The 16,925-nt window shown below is 29.4% G+C and overlaps 5 protein-coding genes across 13 annotated transcripts in view; 1 reads left to right on the forward strand and 4 right to left on the reverse strand.

The window, feature by feature from the left end:
* Positions 1 to 316: 316 nt before the first annotated feature.
* LOC112906398 (venom serine carboxypeptidase-like) lies at positions 317 to 1,870 on the reverse strand. Its single transcript, XM_025980445.1, has one exon. The coding sequence runs from the start codon at positions 1,779 to 1,781 to the stop codon at positions 387 to 389; it is 1,395 nt and encodes a 464-aa protein (XP_025836230.1). The 5' UTR covers positions 1,782 to 1,870; the 3' UTR covers positions 317 to 386.
* A 90-nt stretch (positions 1,871 to 1,960) lies between these two features.
* Positions 1,961 to 4,130, reverse strand: LOC108733563 (venom serine carboxypeptidase-like). The gene has a single exon (XM_018464750.2). It carries the CDS (start codon positions 3,941 to 3,943, stop codon positions 2,549 to 2,551), a length of 1,395 nt encoding a protein of 464 aa, XP_018320252.2. The 5' UTR covers positions 3,944 to 4,130; the 3' UTR covers positions 1,961 to 2,548.
* Positions 4,131 to 4,509: 379 nt separating this feature from the next.
* LOC108733595 (solute carrier family 10 member 6) lies at positions 4,510 to 10,325 on the reverse strand. 8 transcript variants are annotated; one of them, XM_018464816.2, is made up of 9 exons: positions 10,227 to 10,325; positions 7,864 to 8,017; positions 6,987 to 7,127; positions 6,378 to 6,631; positions 5,772 to 6,019; positions 5,150 to 5,339; positions 4,901 to 5,087; positions 4,761 to 4,836; positions 4,510 to 4,687 (listed from the first exon to the last, which is right to left on the reverse strand). In XM_018464816.2, exons 2-9 carry the CDS (start codon positions 7,997 to 7,999, stop codon positions 4,600 to 4,602), a joined length of 1,320 nt encoding a protein of 439 aa, XP_018320318.1. In that variant the 5' UTR covers positions 8,000 to 8,017; positions 10,227 to 10,325; the 3' UTR covers positions 4,510 to 4,599. The 8 variants fall into 8 exon arrangements, with proteins under 8 accessions (XP_018320318.1, XP_018320319.1, XP_018320314.1 ...); XM_018464817.2 differs by having other exon boundaries at positions 10,201 to 10,318; XM_018464812.2 differs by lacking the exon at positions 10,227 to 10,325 and adding an exon at positions 9,974 to 10,137.
* Positions 10,326 to 11,615: 1,290 nt separating this feature from the next.
* LOC108733564 overlaps positions 11,616 to 16,925 on the reverse strand; it is a 12,353-nt gene continuing 7,043 nt past the window's right edge. The window contains exons 7-16 of the mRNA XM_025980392.1: positions 15,399 to 15,493; positions 15,117 to 15,327; positions 14,990 to 15,064; positions 14,696 to 14,858; positions 14,388 to 14,605; positions 13,843 to 14,325; positions 13,454 to 13,742; positions 12,789 to 13,126; positions 12,413 to 12,674; positions 11,616 to 11,952 (exon numbers count right to left, since the gene is read on the reverse strand). Of these exons, the coding sequence (XP_025836177.1) occupies positions 11,720 to 11,952; positions 12,413 to 12,674; positions 12,789 to 13,126; positions 13,454 to 13,742; positions 13,843 to 14,325; positions 14,388 to 14,605; positions 14,696 to 14,858; positions 14,990 to 15,064; positions 15,117 to 15,327; positions 15,399 to 15,493 (2,367 nt within the window). The 3' untranslated portion in view covers positions 11,616 to 11,719. The remainder of the gene's footprint in view (positions 11,953 to 12,412; positions 12,675 to 12,788; positions 13,127 to 13,453; positions 13,743 to 13,842; positions 14,326 to 14,387; positions 14,606 to 14,695; positions 14,859 to 14,989; positions 15,065 to 15,116; positions 15,328 to 15,398; positions 15,494 to 16,925) is intronic.
* The window catches only part of LOC108733594, a 4,164-nt gene continuing 2,663 nt past the window's right edge, over positions 15,425 to 16,925 (forward strand). For both annotated transcript variants that reach the window (XM_018464810.2, XM_018464811.2), the window contains exons 1-6: positions 15,425 to 15,857; positions 15,915 to 15,985; positions 16,045 to 16,271; positions 16,324 to 16,443; positions 16,530 to 16,639; positions 16,687 to 16,809. In XM_018464810.2, the coding sequence (XP_018320312.1) occupies positions 15,844 to 15,857; positions 15,915 to 15,985; positions 16,045 to 16,271; positions 16,324 to 16,443; positions 16,530 to 16,639; positions 16,687 to 16,809 (665 nt within the window). In that variant the 5' untranslated portion in view covers positions 15,425 to 15,843. The remainder of the gene's footprint in view (positions 15,858 to 15,914; positions 15,986 to 16,044; positions 16,272 to 16,323; positions 16,444 to 16,529; positions 16,640 to 16,686; positions 16,810 to 16,925) is intronic.

Here is a 16,925-nt window from a genome sequence, read left to right on the forward strand (position 1 = left end):
ATTAGACTAGAGTACCTTTTTTGTACTTTTAAAATATCGTATTAGTTAACTAATATAACATAATTAACTAATTGGTACTCATCTACTATATTTTATCAAATTTCGTAAAAGTTTGTTAAGCCTATTTTGAGAGATCATAAAAATATTAATTTTTTATCTTAGCCTTGCTCTGAAACAAACAAAAGCGTTTCTAGCGTAAATTTATCTGAGCTTTTTACCCTGAATGATCAGTGTACTACTAATATTATATCCTAAAATATTTCCCATTTTCTTAAAATACCCTGTATAAAAATTATAATTAGTAAAAATGCAGATGTATTTTTTATATAATTTTATAAATGTCAATCAATTTATTATCGTATCTAACATAAATTTGTTTTTTTTTTTTACACTTTATGATGAGTAAATCTTGTGATTAAATCCAATGCCCATTTGGCTTGATCCGCTGGTACCATGTGGCCAGCGTTTCTAACTAAAACTTCCGTTAAATTTCCTGCATGTTTTTCATATCCGGCGAGTTCACCGTCAACAAACCATTGATGCCTTTTTGCGGTTTTATATGCCTCTGCTCCGCTGAACTTTAAATTTTGCAAAAAGTTTATTGTCAATGGATAAGCTACTATAATATCCAGCTGGCCGTTGTAAAAAAGAATCTGATAATGATTTAATAATTCAATTATCCATGGTGCTACTGACTGCATCATATCTTCCACGAGATTTGTCTCCACCGTTTTATCTTCGTCATTAAATGTGGTATTCCCTACATGGATAGCTGCTCTAACATCAGCTCGTTGTATGTACCTCCCCATATAAGTGATTTCATTGTTTGTATTATTTGCGATAAGATAGTTGAAGTAATTATCAAATCCGGTTATGTTTTTAAATAAAGATGGATGACCACTAAGATCTCCGTTAAGCAAATCATCGAATGTCTTAAACGCTAAATCCCATTTCTTATTTTTTATGTAATTAACACCTTGTTCTTCTATTTTTCTCAACTGACTTTTACTATTCAAATCGATTAATCCCAACTGATATAAATAATCGTCGTAATAAATCTGATTTTCAGGATCACACAAGCCATTTCCAATACTTAATCCACTTAAATTTATTTTGATTTTTGCTGTGGGATTATTTTTATGAATTGTGTATCCTATGGCAGGAACATACTTTCCAGCATACGATTCACCAGCAATAAAAAATTTATTTTTTTGAAGTTCCGGAAATAATTTGAAAAATTGCACAAGAGCTTCATATAAATCGTTTCCTACTGCAGTTTCATTTTTTGCATATCCGCCATTAGTAAAACTGTAACCTGTTCCTACAGGATTATCGATGTATATAACAGAATGAATGCTAGTCCACGTATATCTACGAAGCTTTAAACCATGTTTGCTTTTGGCTGCAAAAGGTCCATTTTCTGCAAATAATCCTATAATAGATGTTGCACCAGGACCTCCTTGAAGCCATAAAATCACTGGATCTTCTTTATAATTATTAAGTGATGGGAAAAACCAAAAAAACATATTCGAATTAAATTGTTTATTCACAGTAAAATACCCCGCATAGCTTGTAACATTCTTGAATCCATTGAAATGAACTTGCGAGGCATTTTGAGCTTCTGCAATTTTATTTTGTTCAATTAACGGTGTTAGTATTAATGGCTGACCAGGATCGCCAATATAATTTTCTTGTTTTATTTTGGGATACACATTTATAAAACAGTTTCCACTCACTATGAACAAGATTATTGTTAATATAAAAAAATAAAATAAACTCATTATTAATGGCGTATCTTATTCCTACACGGTAGGTAACAGAAGCTGTCGAATGCTCTAACTAATAATAAACCGACAATCAATACTTTGAATTGAAACCGTGACTTTCGTTTATCATATTGACTATTAACAGTCTGCTGCTCTTTGACCTTTTTATCATTTAAACAACTAACTCACAACGGTTTATTAATTAACATTTATTAGCCCTTATTGATATATGCACATACATGCGAAAACACTATCACAATAGAACGTCTAACATGTAAAATATTACGTTTGCTTGGAAGGTACATGTTTTAATTTTTTCGAATTTATTTGAATTTTGTTTTGATAATTTTTAATTCATTCCTAAAACTATGAGATCATTTACCTACAGATACAGTTTTCGTTAAAACACTCAAAATACAAAAAGAAAAAAGATCAAAATTAAAAAATCCCACAGCATTATCGTCGTTTATTCAGTTTATAAGATTTTTTCTTATAATTATTGGATGTTACCCCATATAAATTTTATTTAATTCGACATTCCCTACCTTTTTAACGGAATGTAACCCATCCACCCATTCGTAAAAATAGTGTAAGTGAAAATTGTATTTTTATTTTATTTACAAAAACATAATTACGTAAAAATTACTTAAACAAAAGAAATCAGAGCCGTTATTTTTTTTAAAAAAAAATGAAAATCAAAAGATTTTCAAATTACATGCACACTAAACATTAGCTGTACGTTATACGTTTGGCTTATTAATTAATTATTATCAGTTTTTATGCTACACTTTGTAATGAGTAAACCTTGTTATTAAATCTAATGCCCATTTGGGTTGATCTGCTGGTACCATATGACCAGCGTTTCTAACTAAAACTTCCGTTAAATTTCCTGCATGTTTTTCATATCCGGCGAGTACACCATCAACAAACCATAGGCGCCTTTTTGCGGTTTTATATTCTTCTGCCGCACTGAATTTTAAATTCTGCAAGAAATTTATTGTCAGCGGATAAGCCACTATAATGTCCAGTTGCCCGTTGTAAAAAAGAATTCGATAATGATTTAATAATTCACTTATCCATGGTGTTACCGATTGAAACGCATCTTCAATTAGATTTATTTCCACCATTTGATTAATATCATTGAAAGTAGTGTTCCCTACATGGATAGCTCTCCTAATATCAGCTTGTTGTATATATTTTCCCATGTAGATGAATTTGTCGTCTGTATTATTTGCATTAAGATAGTTATAATAATTATCGAAACCTGTTATGTTTTTGAATAAAGAAGAATGTCCACTAATATCCCCGTCTATGAGATCATCAAATGTCTTAAAAGCTAAATACCATTGCTTATTTTTTATGTAATTGAGTCCTTGTTCTTCTATTTTTCTCAATTGAATTTTACTATTCAAATCGATTAATCCCAACTGATATAAATAATCGTCGTAATAAACCTGATTTTCGGGATCGCAGAATCCATTCCCGATACTCAACCCACTTAAGTTAATCTTGACTTTTGCTGTAGGATTATTTTTATGAATCGTGTATCCTATGGCAGGAACATATTTTCCAGCATACGATTCACCAGCAATAAAAAACTTATTGTTTTGAAGTTTAGGAAATAATTGGAAAAATTGTACAAGAGCTTCATATAAATCATTTCCCACTGCAGTTTCATTTTTTGCATATCCACCATTAGTAAAACTGTAACCTGTTCCCACAGGATTATCAATGTATATAACAGAATGAGTGTTGGTCCACGCATGTCTACGAAGTTTTAAACCGTGTTTGCTTTTGGGTTTAAAAGGTCCGTTTTCTGCGAATAATCCTATAAGAGATGTTGCACCAGGACCTCCTTGAAGCCATAAAATCACTGGGTCTTGTTTGTAATTATTCAGAGATGGAAAAAACCAAAAAAACATATTCGAATTAAATTGTTTATTCACAGTAAAATACCCCGCATAGCTTGTAACATTCTTGAATCCATTGAAATGAACTTGCGAGGCATTTTGAGCTTCTTCAATTTTATTTTGTTCAATTAACGGTGTTAGTATTAATGGCTGACCAGGATCGCCATTATAATTTTCTTGTTTTATTTTAGGATACACATTTGTAAAACAATCGCCACTAGCTATAAATAGACACATTATTAATATAAAAAAATTAAGTAAACTCATTTTTGACGTAGATGTCTTATTTCTACACCATAAACTGTACGTCGTTCTAACTAATAATATAGCGGCAATCAATATTATTAATTCAAACCCTGACTTTTGATGATCTCTGAACCCTTTATCACTTGAACAATGGAGTCACAAAGTTTAGAGAAGTATTTATAAACTCCGATTGAAGTACTTCCATGTAGAGACAACTTCGTCCAAATGAAACATCTAGTATGTAGATTATTCTGAATATTATATGGATTTATATGAATTCTTCTAATCATTAATCTCTACTATTACATCATTACGATTCTTCACTTTCTTATATGAGCATTCAAACTTTTAATTGGTACTCCATATATTTTAAACGAAAATGGCCTACAGTAACACGGAAGTGAATACTGCTTAGACCTAATTAAAATTAAAATGAAATAGTTTAAACATTATTATTTTGGAAATCAATTATAAAATTAAAATGATATATTTGCGACTATTTTCGATTATTAGGGCTAGTTAAATCAATGAAAGAAGTAGTAAAAAGGAAAACAAAAGAAGTTCTGTTTTCTTTCAAAACGGCACAGTTTTCAAAAATTTATTTAAAAATAATAAAAATAATAGGTACATGATATATAATAAAAATGTTACTAATCATAAAAGACTCGCGCGCTGTTCTAATATTTTTGAGTTTGTACAACTTTAGAGTCAACACTTATTTCGTTCACTGTTCCCAAATCCTTTGGTTTGTTTTTCATTTGAATACTAAAAATAAAAAGTAATGACCAAAGTTGCAAAAACTAAATAAGTAGTTTCACAATTAATATAATTTACTAACCGTCTCTTTACCAATTTTATCAAAAACAAAACAAGGAGCGGTATTGGCGTCATACAGGCAACAGCAACAGGAGCAACTGTATAAATAAAAGACGAAATTAAAATTAAAATAAAAAGGAAATCCAGTAGTTCATCATATACTTGTAGTCAAATCGGCTTCCGGTTGAGGTAAAGAAAATCGCAAAAGAAAAATAGCAATGCCTGTATTTTGAAGTCCCACTTCAATCGCTATTGTTAAAGAATCTTTCGGATTTTGTCGAAAAATCTTTGCTAATAACCAACCCCCTAAGTAACCCAACCAGGGCACGCCAATACCAGCTACAACGATCTAAAACAAATCAACTTAAAAGATAATTATGAACGTTATCTCCGATGTGTATATGTTCATACCTGCCACGAAAACATTTCGAATAAATATAAATTTGCTACTATTGCAAAAACAATGATAAATATTATAAGAATGCCAGAAAATATCTTAAGGGTTTTTCGAAGAAAATTGGCAGTCTTCTGCATGTACCGTTGAATCAAGTAACCAATAGCAAGTGGAATAACTAATGCAACTGCAAACATTGTGATATTTCTGGAAAACAAATAAAAATTAAAACGAATGTGTTAACAGGAACGTTATTAATGTTAATTGCGTTCTGTAGTGATCTTTAATGTGTCTATAAAAAGTTCTCGAGTTTATGCCGATATTCTGATTTATTTCAAATTTTCGGGTAGGTACTAGGAGATATAAAAAAATGCTTTTTTCTAAAACTGCAGAAATTCTAGGACGTGATATAAGGACGGACAGACAAACAAATACGACAAAATTTCTGAGTTTCTTTGCACTACAAACGCAGGCCTTAAATTGGAAATGCGAAAATATGGATGGAACTTTTTATAATTTTCTAGGGCCATATCTACTATTATTTCCATTAGTATAACTTTGGGCCCTCTATTCTACGTTGGTCGCAAGCTAAAGTGACCTATGATGTCATATATACATATTAAATATTTTTTACTTTACCTATATGGTACTTCTAAGTTACTTCTGTCGAAAATGGTAGCTCCCAACGTAAATATCCAAAAGGGAATCATTCCAAATGCTGCTAATGTACTAATTCCAGTCATAGTAATAGATAAGTCGATGTTTCCGTCTAAAAGTGCCGTCCAAATATTCGAACCGCCACCTCCAGGCGAAGAGCCTGTGAAAAAGAATCCCAATTGCATAGCAGGATCATCAGGGAAGAGAGCGTATCCAACTCCATAACTAAGCTTTCAAATTGAATAAATTAAAAAATAAAGCAGTTGTCTCGCATTTTACCAATAAATATAATAATTAAATATTAGAAATGCAGGAAATATATTAGAGTATCTATAACTAATGTTAAAGATCGTCTGATTGATCGAAAATTCGAATAACTTAATGTACAAAGAAGTACATAATATTGAGTCTAAAATAGAGACTATGGTAAAGGAAAAAGATAGAAGATTGAGATTTTTCAAAAGTTTAGATAGGTAAACTTTTCGAAAACGCTGCTATTTTCAAGATTTTAATTTTGTGTATACCAAAACAGATGATACTGTATGTGTTAAAGTATTATATATGTATATAAATATGTGATGTACTTACAAGGGGCATAAAAACAAATTGGCCCACAAAACCAATAGCTGGACCAATAGGCTTCTTCAAATATTTAATAAAATCTGTCCAATTGAGAGCACTTCCGAAATTAATATAGATCAAGCTCACAAGAACAGCTACCGACACGGTGAAAGCAGTATTTAGGGCACCATGACCCCTAATTACTCTAACATTAACCGATGCCTGTGTTAACAAGGTGTTTGTAGATTTCTGGTACAATTCTAAACTTAAATTTACTCGCCCTTAAAACATATTTAAATGGATTACGTACATACAATTGAATTTTGTTAACGTTTTAACGAAGTGTTATAATATATGTACTAAAGACAAAAAGAGTGTTAAAATAAATACACTTATTTTTTTTTTAATAATATTATTCTGGAAACTTATTATTTGGTCAAAAATTTGCGATTGTCATTTAAGTGTACATTCTTTTTTAAATTTCTTATTTAGCAATTTCGCTTTTAATTTAACGTTGATTGAATGGGCCTGTGATTATTTTGTTATCGTAACAGGTAAACTGTGTGGAATAATAAATTGGCTGGGAAGAAATAAGATTATAAGTACCTAAGAAAAACAAAAAATAACTTTACGTACCCAGAAACTTCCCATAAATACTGATATTTCCTGAATGGTACCCTCCTTCTTCTTGAAACTCTATTTTTCTTTCAGTTTGAACAATGTGATTATCACTGTTACTAATTAACATATAATAAATTTCATCCAAAGTAAAGTCTCCTAAAACAGCGCCAGTATAAAATCATAAGATAAGGGGTGGTAAAATCAATTTATTGTGAAAACAATTTACCAACGTTTCGCCCCTTGTGTGCGGTTTTTTAAAGATACAGTTTTCTTAGTTAAGTGAAAACATCCAATCGATTTGATTGATTTATATTTTTAACTATTATTATTTATTATTATTTTATTTATACACTCAATTTTAATTACTCGATCTAATAATTTTAATTAATCGTTTTTGTTCATTGTCGTGGTTTTTTATGGGTGTTTTTATCGTCCTTTGAACTTATGAGTGTTTTGCTTGTTGATATTTGATATATCACTGTTTCACTCACACCGATTAAATGTTTTCACTTAACTAAGAAAACTATACCTTGAAAAAATCCCAAACAAGGGGCGAAACGTTGATAAATTGTTTTTACAATAAACTGATTCTACAACCCCTATTATTGCTCCTTTTTTAATTATTGGCTTAGAATAGAAGAACTGATCAACATATTGCAATAACATTGAGAGCGAAGATTAAATTAAATAAATTTTTTAAATACTCATTATACGAAGATGGTTTTTTGTTTATAAAAATACCAACATTGCACGCCTTATCTTTATAGTATTGCAAACATAGGCGGATTATAGTTAATTATGCGAACATTCATGAGAACGTTAGTTTTGGAATAATTAACTGATAATATAGTAATTACAAGTAGGTATAGAACAAATAATAAACATTACACACCTGTAATATTGTATCCTATAATTTCGTTTTGATCCATATAAGCTGTTACATCAGAAGAAGAGAAAAGCAGGGTATAATCTTGTCCAAAAACACTTTTATTCAGTGTTAATCCCAACAACAAGAGAAATCGTAACATTATGACTAGCTTTTATATCTAAAAATAATGTTTTTATAGGGAATTAAAAATGTTTTTTTATACTTTTAATAAAATAATTACTTGATACTCGGTCTAGCTTATTCCACAAAATAAGTAAATACTTACAATCTACTAATGTAGTTATTTACGCACAGTTTTCTCGTACACAAAAAATGATAATTCAGTCAGTCCGAGAATGGAATTTGTTTAATTGAAAAAATTATTTAGCTATAATTAAATCATCTTACTGTAAATTTATACTTACAGGAGACACAAAACTGTATTAGAAGTTTAACACCAAAACTATTTTCAACACTCGTATAAATGATAATTTTTTTGATAACATAGTACATTTAATCGTACTCACGTACCAAGTAATCTTTTTTTCAAAATGATAGACATAATCACATTGATTTCCCTAATACTTACCTAGTTTTGTTGTTGCTATAAACTTATAAAATAAACTATATCCAAATGCTAAAATACTTAAATGCACAATTTTTATTATTAATGATGATAAATNCCGAGTGTTTTTTTCGTAAGTGCTTATTGTATGGTCCGACCCGCTTGAACGTTCTACCGCAAATATTACAACTAAAACATGATATTGAAGAGGCGTCGCGCATAAAGTGGACCCTTTTGTGTGTATTAAGAGTTGTAGATTGAATAAAACCTAAAATGCAAGTTCAACTAACTCATACATTACATTCTTCATAGATTTCTTACAATAATTGTTATAATTTACTTTAAAATTTTACCATAAATGACCTACGGCAATAACTGAGTAACAGTATAATCGGCAAGCCGTTAATAAAATTCCTCAACAAAATTAGAAAGACTAGGCATGAGACCTACCCTACTCCAGACTCAATATATTATACATATACAATAAATTTTTTCGATGCATAGAAACTTGTAGGAGAAGCAAAAAGTTTTATCGATCCAGATTGTTCCATTTAGTTTGTAAGACATAGTCTTTAAATTTTAATTTATAAATTACCTTTTCCGCATAGTTCACAGATATGAGGTCTTTCCCCCGTATGAATCATCTGATGCCTATTTAAATTTCCTTTGAGATTGAAGCGTTTTAGACAAATGTTACATTCATAAGGTTGCTCTTTGGTGTGAATTCGCATGTGTTGCTTTAATTTTGAAGATGTGAAATGTTTATTACACACATTACACGGATAATGCTTCCTTTGCTTCGGGTGTTTCACTTCTACACGATGTTTTCTGTATTCTATGTAAGAATTGTTTACAGCCTATAAAACAAATAAAAGATAATATATTTTTCCTTTTTCAGAACATTTTTTGTATTCATATAAGTGATTGATTGCAAAATTGCATCCCCACATCATAAATTTCCCGACACCTATATGCAGTCGATTATCCAATAAGTACAGTATACTCACGATAATATGACCAGCATATTAATTATGCTAGACCGCCGTATACTGTGAACGAAATATGTCTTACCTTATAGAAACGAATGTCCAGTTGAGATAAAACGGAAAAGCGAATTAATATGTAACGCAATGAGAACAAAATAAACGAGTAACATTAAAGAGTGTTTTCAATAAAGCGTTTGCGAATCTATCCAAAACTTTAGTTATCATCACTGCTTAAACATTGAATAGTTGAAAGTTTTACAAAATGGAAAAAAGTGTTTTCTTGATTAACAAAATAAGCTTTTAAAATTTCTAAGTAAAGTTAAATACACTCACAAACAGTAGTGTCTTTTAGTGAGTAAAAGTAATTTTGTTTTATAAAAGCATCTCAGAAACTCCAAGGCTAATAAATTTTCGTTATTTCCCATTACCATTCGTTTTATTCAAACGTTTTGANAACTATTTTCAACACTCGTATAAATGATAATTTTTTTTGATAACATAGTACATTTAATCGTACTCACGTACCAAGTAATCTTTTTTTCAAAATGATAGACATAATCACATTGATTTCCCTAATACTTACCTAGTTTTGTTGTTGCTATAAACTTATAAAATAAACTATATCCAAATGCTAAAATACTTAAATGCACAATTTTTATTATTAATGATGATAAATATTGAAATTCTATCAAGTCGCGAATTTGGAGCATTTTTAATTAGTTTTGTTTATTACATACAAATTATTTTCATATGTTGCCAATGCCATTATAATTATTATACCATATTTAAATTTATTGACACGATACCTACTTTTAATTTAAATGATTACGACTTACTCTTCTCTGTTGTGTATAACTTAAAGTACTTGTAAAAAGCATTGTATTTTAAAAAGTAAACAACTTGTGTGCTATTAAGTTTCAGTGATTAAGCCTCGGTTCTGAAATTGCATGTGTGGTAATATATTTAGCAATAAGCCTAGCGAACTTTACACAACATTCATTGAATTTTTTAACAATAAACTAAAGATAAGAATATAAAAACAAATGTATTATATAAGTTTCATTAAACGCTAACGGGGAAAAATGGATCACATTTCAAGTTATTTCCAGAGAACAATAAATATATAAAGCCAAATTTAAAACCCATAAGGAAGTTTCATAAATGATAATATTAAATATAACATCTTTTAATCTTAATTTATTTATTTGACACTGTTACGTAAAGTAATACATGCCCAAGTCATTACTCACAAAGGTATAAATTATAATAAATAATAATATAGTATCAAATTGTTTTTAAGGTTTTAAGGTGTCTCCTCTTTTCTGACTTTTCATGCCCACTTTAATTTTCAATACATTCCCAGTTCAATTGNAACATTTTAACTACACATTAAATAAGGATTAAATTGATATTTTAATTCACCTTATTCATTCGCCTTTTTTTAGTTGCCTGCTCACATTTTTCCTCTTTCTGATCTAATAAGGAACTATTTGTATCTTTTTCTGTAGTTTCATCATCAGACAAATAATCTTTTTCAGATTTAGTATTTGAATCAGTGAGTAAGTTTTCTTTATAATTGTTAGTTTTCTGTATTTCAGTTTTGTTTTCAAATGTGAACAAATTATTTTCTTCGCTTTTAATGTGGCCTGCCTTACAATTTGAGTCATTTTGGTTTTCTTGAGAAGTAATTTCACTAAAATGTTCATCACTATCGATAGGTGACATACAGAGTTTGGAATCATCTTCATGAAAATGTTTTGAAAATTCATTAACTGAATTATTTGTACCAAACAGTGTTTCCATAATTTCAGTCGATTTTTTACATTTTTTATGAAAAATGTAGGCTCTAACAATCTCTAAATAGCATAAAAGGCAAATACCTAAAAATTTATCAGTTTGTTCTATCTAAAATAAAATATAAAAAATGAAATTTAGAAAAAGTATTTACTTTATAATACATGTAGTACCTTAATAGAAAAATATTGCTCTACCAAATCCTTTACATTTTTCTGATCAAATGTTAAGTTTAAAATAGATTTAGTTTTACCAGACAAAAGACAAATTCTACAAGCAGTGCTGAAGTCTTGTTTTTGTAGATTATTTGGGTAATTTAAATCATTTTTCATATGCTTTTCTAAAGATTGTTGGACAGCTGTAAATTCCTCTTTTATATCTGAACTCTTTTCTAAAATGAAATAAATTAGATTATATAATATGAATAGAATGATAAGACACTACCATTTATTAAAAAAAAAAAAATCAAATATGATCACATATTAACCTAGTATATACACAACTTTATTTATAGTACAACATGAGTGTCAGACAATTAGGAAGTTCCGAATTCTACAATAACATCGTCAATGGTTGTATTGATTACATCGCCCGAACTAGTAATAACTTCCACGGTTGCACCAGCATCCCTCTCACAAGTGGTACTATTTTTCAATTTTTTTCCCGCATCTTTGGGTAAAAGTCTATGCTGGGCTCTTTTATGTTTCTTCATACTATTCGAATCATAAAATCCTCTATTACATACGGAACAAATGTACGGGGTTTCTCCTTAAATAAAAAAATATATTAAATAATAATGTTCGCTTGAGTTAACAATAGCAACAACATAATAAAAATACAGTCACACTCGATAGGGTGAACATCCCATGGCGAAAACTCCACACAAACAACACATTGATTATGATTATGCCATCCACAGTATACCGAAAACAAACTAAAACCTCGCTTATAGAAGCGAATGGTCATTAATCTTAAAAATTAATATTTTGTTGTATGTTGCAGTCTTTTAACTAATATGTGTTCGTATTTTATATTTGTATGGATGTTTATTTTGTTAATTGAAGACGTTTATCATATCCTAATTATAACATTCGTTAATATGAACAGATCGATAATGTGAACTATAATTTTTTTCGATTCACACTATCAAGTGTCTATATTTGAAATATATTAAATGAGAACAAGGTAAATACCGAGATTACCTACATAAACTGCAATTTAAAACTACCTGTATGCATCCGTACGTGCACTGTTAAGTTTCCTTTTAAAGCGAAACATTTTCCGCAAAAAGTGCAAGAATACGGACGTTCTCCGCTATGCGTTCTCAAATGATACGTTAGGTGTGTTAACTGAGTAAATCTTTTCGGGCAAAATTTACACACGTGTGGTTTCTCGCCAGTATGCGTGAGCATGTGCGAATCAAATGTCGAAATGTGAGCAAATGACTTGCCACAAACCAAACATTTGTATGGCTTCTCTCCGGTGTGTACCTTAAAATATTACACACAATTATAACGTAACAAGATGTTCTAAGATTACCAAATTCATTAATAAATATAGAAACTGATTTGATGTTTATAACAACAAAATATATTAACAATTACCTTTAGATGAGAATCCAAAGCTGGTTTGGTGGCATAACTTTTTCCACAACCGTTACATAAGTACTTTCTTTCGCCATGAATTCGTTTGTGGGCATTCAAGTGATGCTTTTGTTTGAAGGCACTATTACAAATTGTGCATACGTAATCGCGAGCCTCTTCCTTCTTTATTTCTTCTTCAAATTTCTCCTCCGAGTGTTTTTTTCGTAAGTGCTTATTGTATGGTCCGACCCGCTTGAACGTTCTACCGCAAATATTACAACTAAAACATGATATTGAAGAGGCGTCGCGCATAAAGTGGACCCTTTTGTGTGTATTAAGAGTTGTAGATTGAATAAAACCTAAAATGCAAGTTCAACTAACTCATACATTACATTCTTCATAGATTTCTTACAATAATTGTTATAATTTACTTTAAAATTTTACCATAAATGACCTACGGCAATAACTGAGTAACAGTATAATCGGCAAGCCGTTAATAAAATTCCTCAACAAAATTAGAAAGACTAGGCATGAGACCTACCCTACTCCAGACTCAATATATTATACATATACAATAAATTTTTTCGATGCATAGAAACTTGTAGGAGAAGCAAAAAGTTTTATCGATCCAGATTGTTCCATTTAGTTTGTAAGACATAGTCTTTAAATTTTAATTTATAAATTACCTTTTCCGCATAGTTCACAGATATGAGGTCTTTCCCCCGTATGAATCATCTGATGCCTATTTAAATTTCCTTTGAGATTGAAGCGTTTTAGACAAATGTTACATTCATAAGGTTGCTCTTTGGTGTGAATTCGCATGTGTTGCTTTAATTTTGAAGATGTGAAATGTTTATTACACACATTACACGGATAATGCTTCCTTTGCTTCGGGTGTTTCACTTCTACACGATGTTTTCTGTATTCTATGTAAGAATTGAATGTTGCATTGCAATGATTACAATGAAGTATAGCCTAAAAGATTATTTAATATTATACATTTGCAATATAATATAAAGTGTAATAACATTTTAACTACACATTAAATAAGGATTAAATTGATATTTTAATTCACCTTATTCATTCGCCTTTTTTTAGTTGCCTGCTCACATTTTTCCTCTTTCTGATCTAATAAGGAACTATTTGTATCTTTTTCTGTAGTTTCATCATCAGACAAATAATCTTTTTCAGATTTAGTATTTGAATCAGTGAGTAAGTTTTCTTTATAATTGTTAGTTTTCTGTATTTCAGTTTTGTTTTCAAATGTGAACAAATTATTTTCTTCGCTTTTAATGTGGCCTGCCTTACAATTTGAGTCATTTTGGTTTTCTTGAGAAGTAATTTCACTAAAATGTTCATCACTATCGATAGGTGACATACAGAGTTTGGAATCATCTTCATGAAAATGTTTTGAAAATTCATTAACTGAATTATTTGTACCAAACAGTGTTTCCATAATTTCAGTCGATTTTTTACATTTTTTATGAAAAATGTAGGCTCTAACAATCTCTAAATAGCATAAAAGGCAAATACCTAAAAATTTATCAGTTTGTTCTATCTAAAATAAAATATAAAAAATGAAATTTAGAAAAAGTATTTACTTTATAATACATGTAGTACCTTAATAGAAAAATATTGCTCTACCAAATCCTTTACATTTTTCTGATCAAATGTTAAGTTTAAAATAGATTTAGTTTTACCAGACAAAAGACAAATTCTACAAGCAGTGCTGAAGTCTTGTTTTTGTAGATTATTTGGGTAATTTAAATCATTTTTCATATGCTTTTCTAAAGATTGTTGGACAGCTGTAAATTCCTCTTTTATATCTGAACTCTTTTCTAAAATGAAATAAATTAGATTATATAATATGAATAGAATGATAATATAGGTATAACTAGACAGAAATTTAACAAAAAACCATCATATACCTAATCCTAATGTAATAAGCAATTCCTTCATAGAGTTAATTTGTAATTCTTGGTGATATAAACGATATTTCAGTGTCTTTACTTCTTTTCTCAACTGTTCTTCAGCAGGAGATTTAAAAAGAATTGGAATTGTCTGAACAGAAACATCCCACATGAATCTTTCCTGAAATGTCATTTTTGAAAAGCAATTTATCAATAGCTTCTAGGTCCATGTATAACTTCATAAGTATTCATTAAAAGGAAAAAGTACATCGACATGTTCTACTAGACTAGATTATTCAAAACACATATAACCTGTTCTGCAGCTTCTGTACTATTTGTTGGCTTATCATTTTGTAGAAAATCTTCACACATAATGTCAGATACAATCTAACAAAGTAGATGATTGTAAAAACCAACAATATTTAGAACTATCACTTACCAATTCACCATCAATAATAAATATAGTTGGAATAGCATCTTGTCTTAGCTTTTTCTTGACTGAATGTTCTGGACTACCCAAGGGTACTAAAAATTGAGGCAAAAAATGTCTACTACAAATTCGTGAATGTACGGTTGGAGGTTTACGTAGGACTTCCTTTGGTATCACTTTCATCCATTTTTCTAACAAATCTAAGTTACTTAAAGGAAATCTAAAAGAAAACCAAAATATTGACATAACCTATTATTAAATGAAACTTTATTTTTATCTTGAAATACCCACTTAAAAAACGAAATGCCTGAATTAGGAATCCACACTGAAGGGCAATTTTTTATAGCACAACTGTGTACCATTATAAAATTTATAACTATCTTTTTTCAAAAATAAAAATAACAATAAATCTATAACACTGTAATATTCTTTGAATATATACTACTGGAGTGTACTGGGCATAGATAGTATAGTACTGGAGATTAATCTATGGTAGGTAACCTTAACATCTAATCCATGCTTAATATGTTTTTAATGAGGGGTTGAACCTATGGATTAATTTGATAAAGCCATAGAAAATAAAGCATTATCAGTGTAGCCTATCACATAACCTATTCATTTTGTTTATTTTAAGGAATTAAAATACTGATCGTGAGAGTTGTGTAATGTTTATTACTATTGATTACTATCAATATATTTTATAGTTTCTAACAAGGAAGAGTATACATTTGTTGCAATGGCTAGTAATAGGCAAGTATCATATACAAGATATTTAATACTTCTTTATAATCAGTTTTTGCATTATAGTTGCCTGACGAAGGAATCTATGTTTTCGGATGATATTTGTTCAACTATTTTTCAAACATATTCCGACCAATGTAGGCTTAAAAACATATTAATTATGTGAAGTTTTTTACTAGTATTTCTCAAATTCCAGACATAAATAATGAAAACTTTAATAACGATAATGAAAATCCACCTGGTCAGATAGATAATGTTTCTGTTTCTTCAAATAGTTCTGCCAGTAATTTGAAAATCGATGCTCCTGAGTTTATTCCATTTCAAAAATTGAAAATTGGAGATTTAAAAGGTCATAAGACAATGGATTGTTTGAAAGATAATTCAGAGACAACAGTTATTTCTAATGATAATGATAATAAGTTTGTATGTATTGTTTTATACTTTTAAACAAACTTTAAAAACCAAGTTTAATTAGGATGCAGATTTCAAAAATGATGTGTTATTCTTGCTTCAAAACATACTGAAGAAGTTAGCAAGTGAGTTTTCCCATCTAAATCGAAAACAAGAGGATTTGTTATTTAAAAGGGAAGATAGGGTATGGTATTATTTTTTCTTATTACAGTCAGAGACATGAAAACTATTTAAAAATCCCCAAATTAATTTACAATAACTCCTATGCAGGTAAACTTTCTACAAAAAATGTTTCTGGATGAGGTAAATAAAGAAAAACAAAAATTAGAAGAAGAAAAAATAAAAAATGTGCAATTGCAAGCTAAGTTAGAAAGCCTTAGGTAAAATTTTGTTAAGTATAAAGGTAATTTTTTATACATTCCTTTAGTGAAATTTTAGCCAAAACAACTAAGGAAAAGGAAGAGCAAATTAAACAAAATGTTTTGCTGAAGAGCTACCTAGAGAAACAGTTAGATGTCATGAATAATTTTCAAAAAAATGTGTTAACAGAGTAAGTAAAATTTGAATCATTAAGGTAAAACTAGAGTTGGGGTAATTTTAAGGTAATCATTTATTTAGTCAGTGTTTTTATATTATAAATATCTATTTGTACTTTTATTCTAAAGA

This window comes from Agrilus planipennis, unplaced genomic scaffold (genome assembly GCF_000699045.2).
Source record: "Agrilus planipennis isolate EAB-ADULT unplaced genomic scaffold, Apla_2.0 scaffold41, whole genome shotgun sequence".
Classification (NCBI taxonomy): domain Eukaryota; kingdom Metazoa; phylum Arthropoda; class Insecta; order Coleoptera; family Buprestidae; genus Agrilus; species Agrilus planipennis.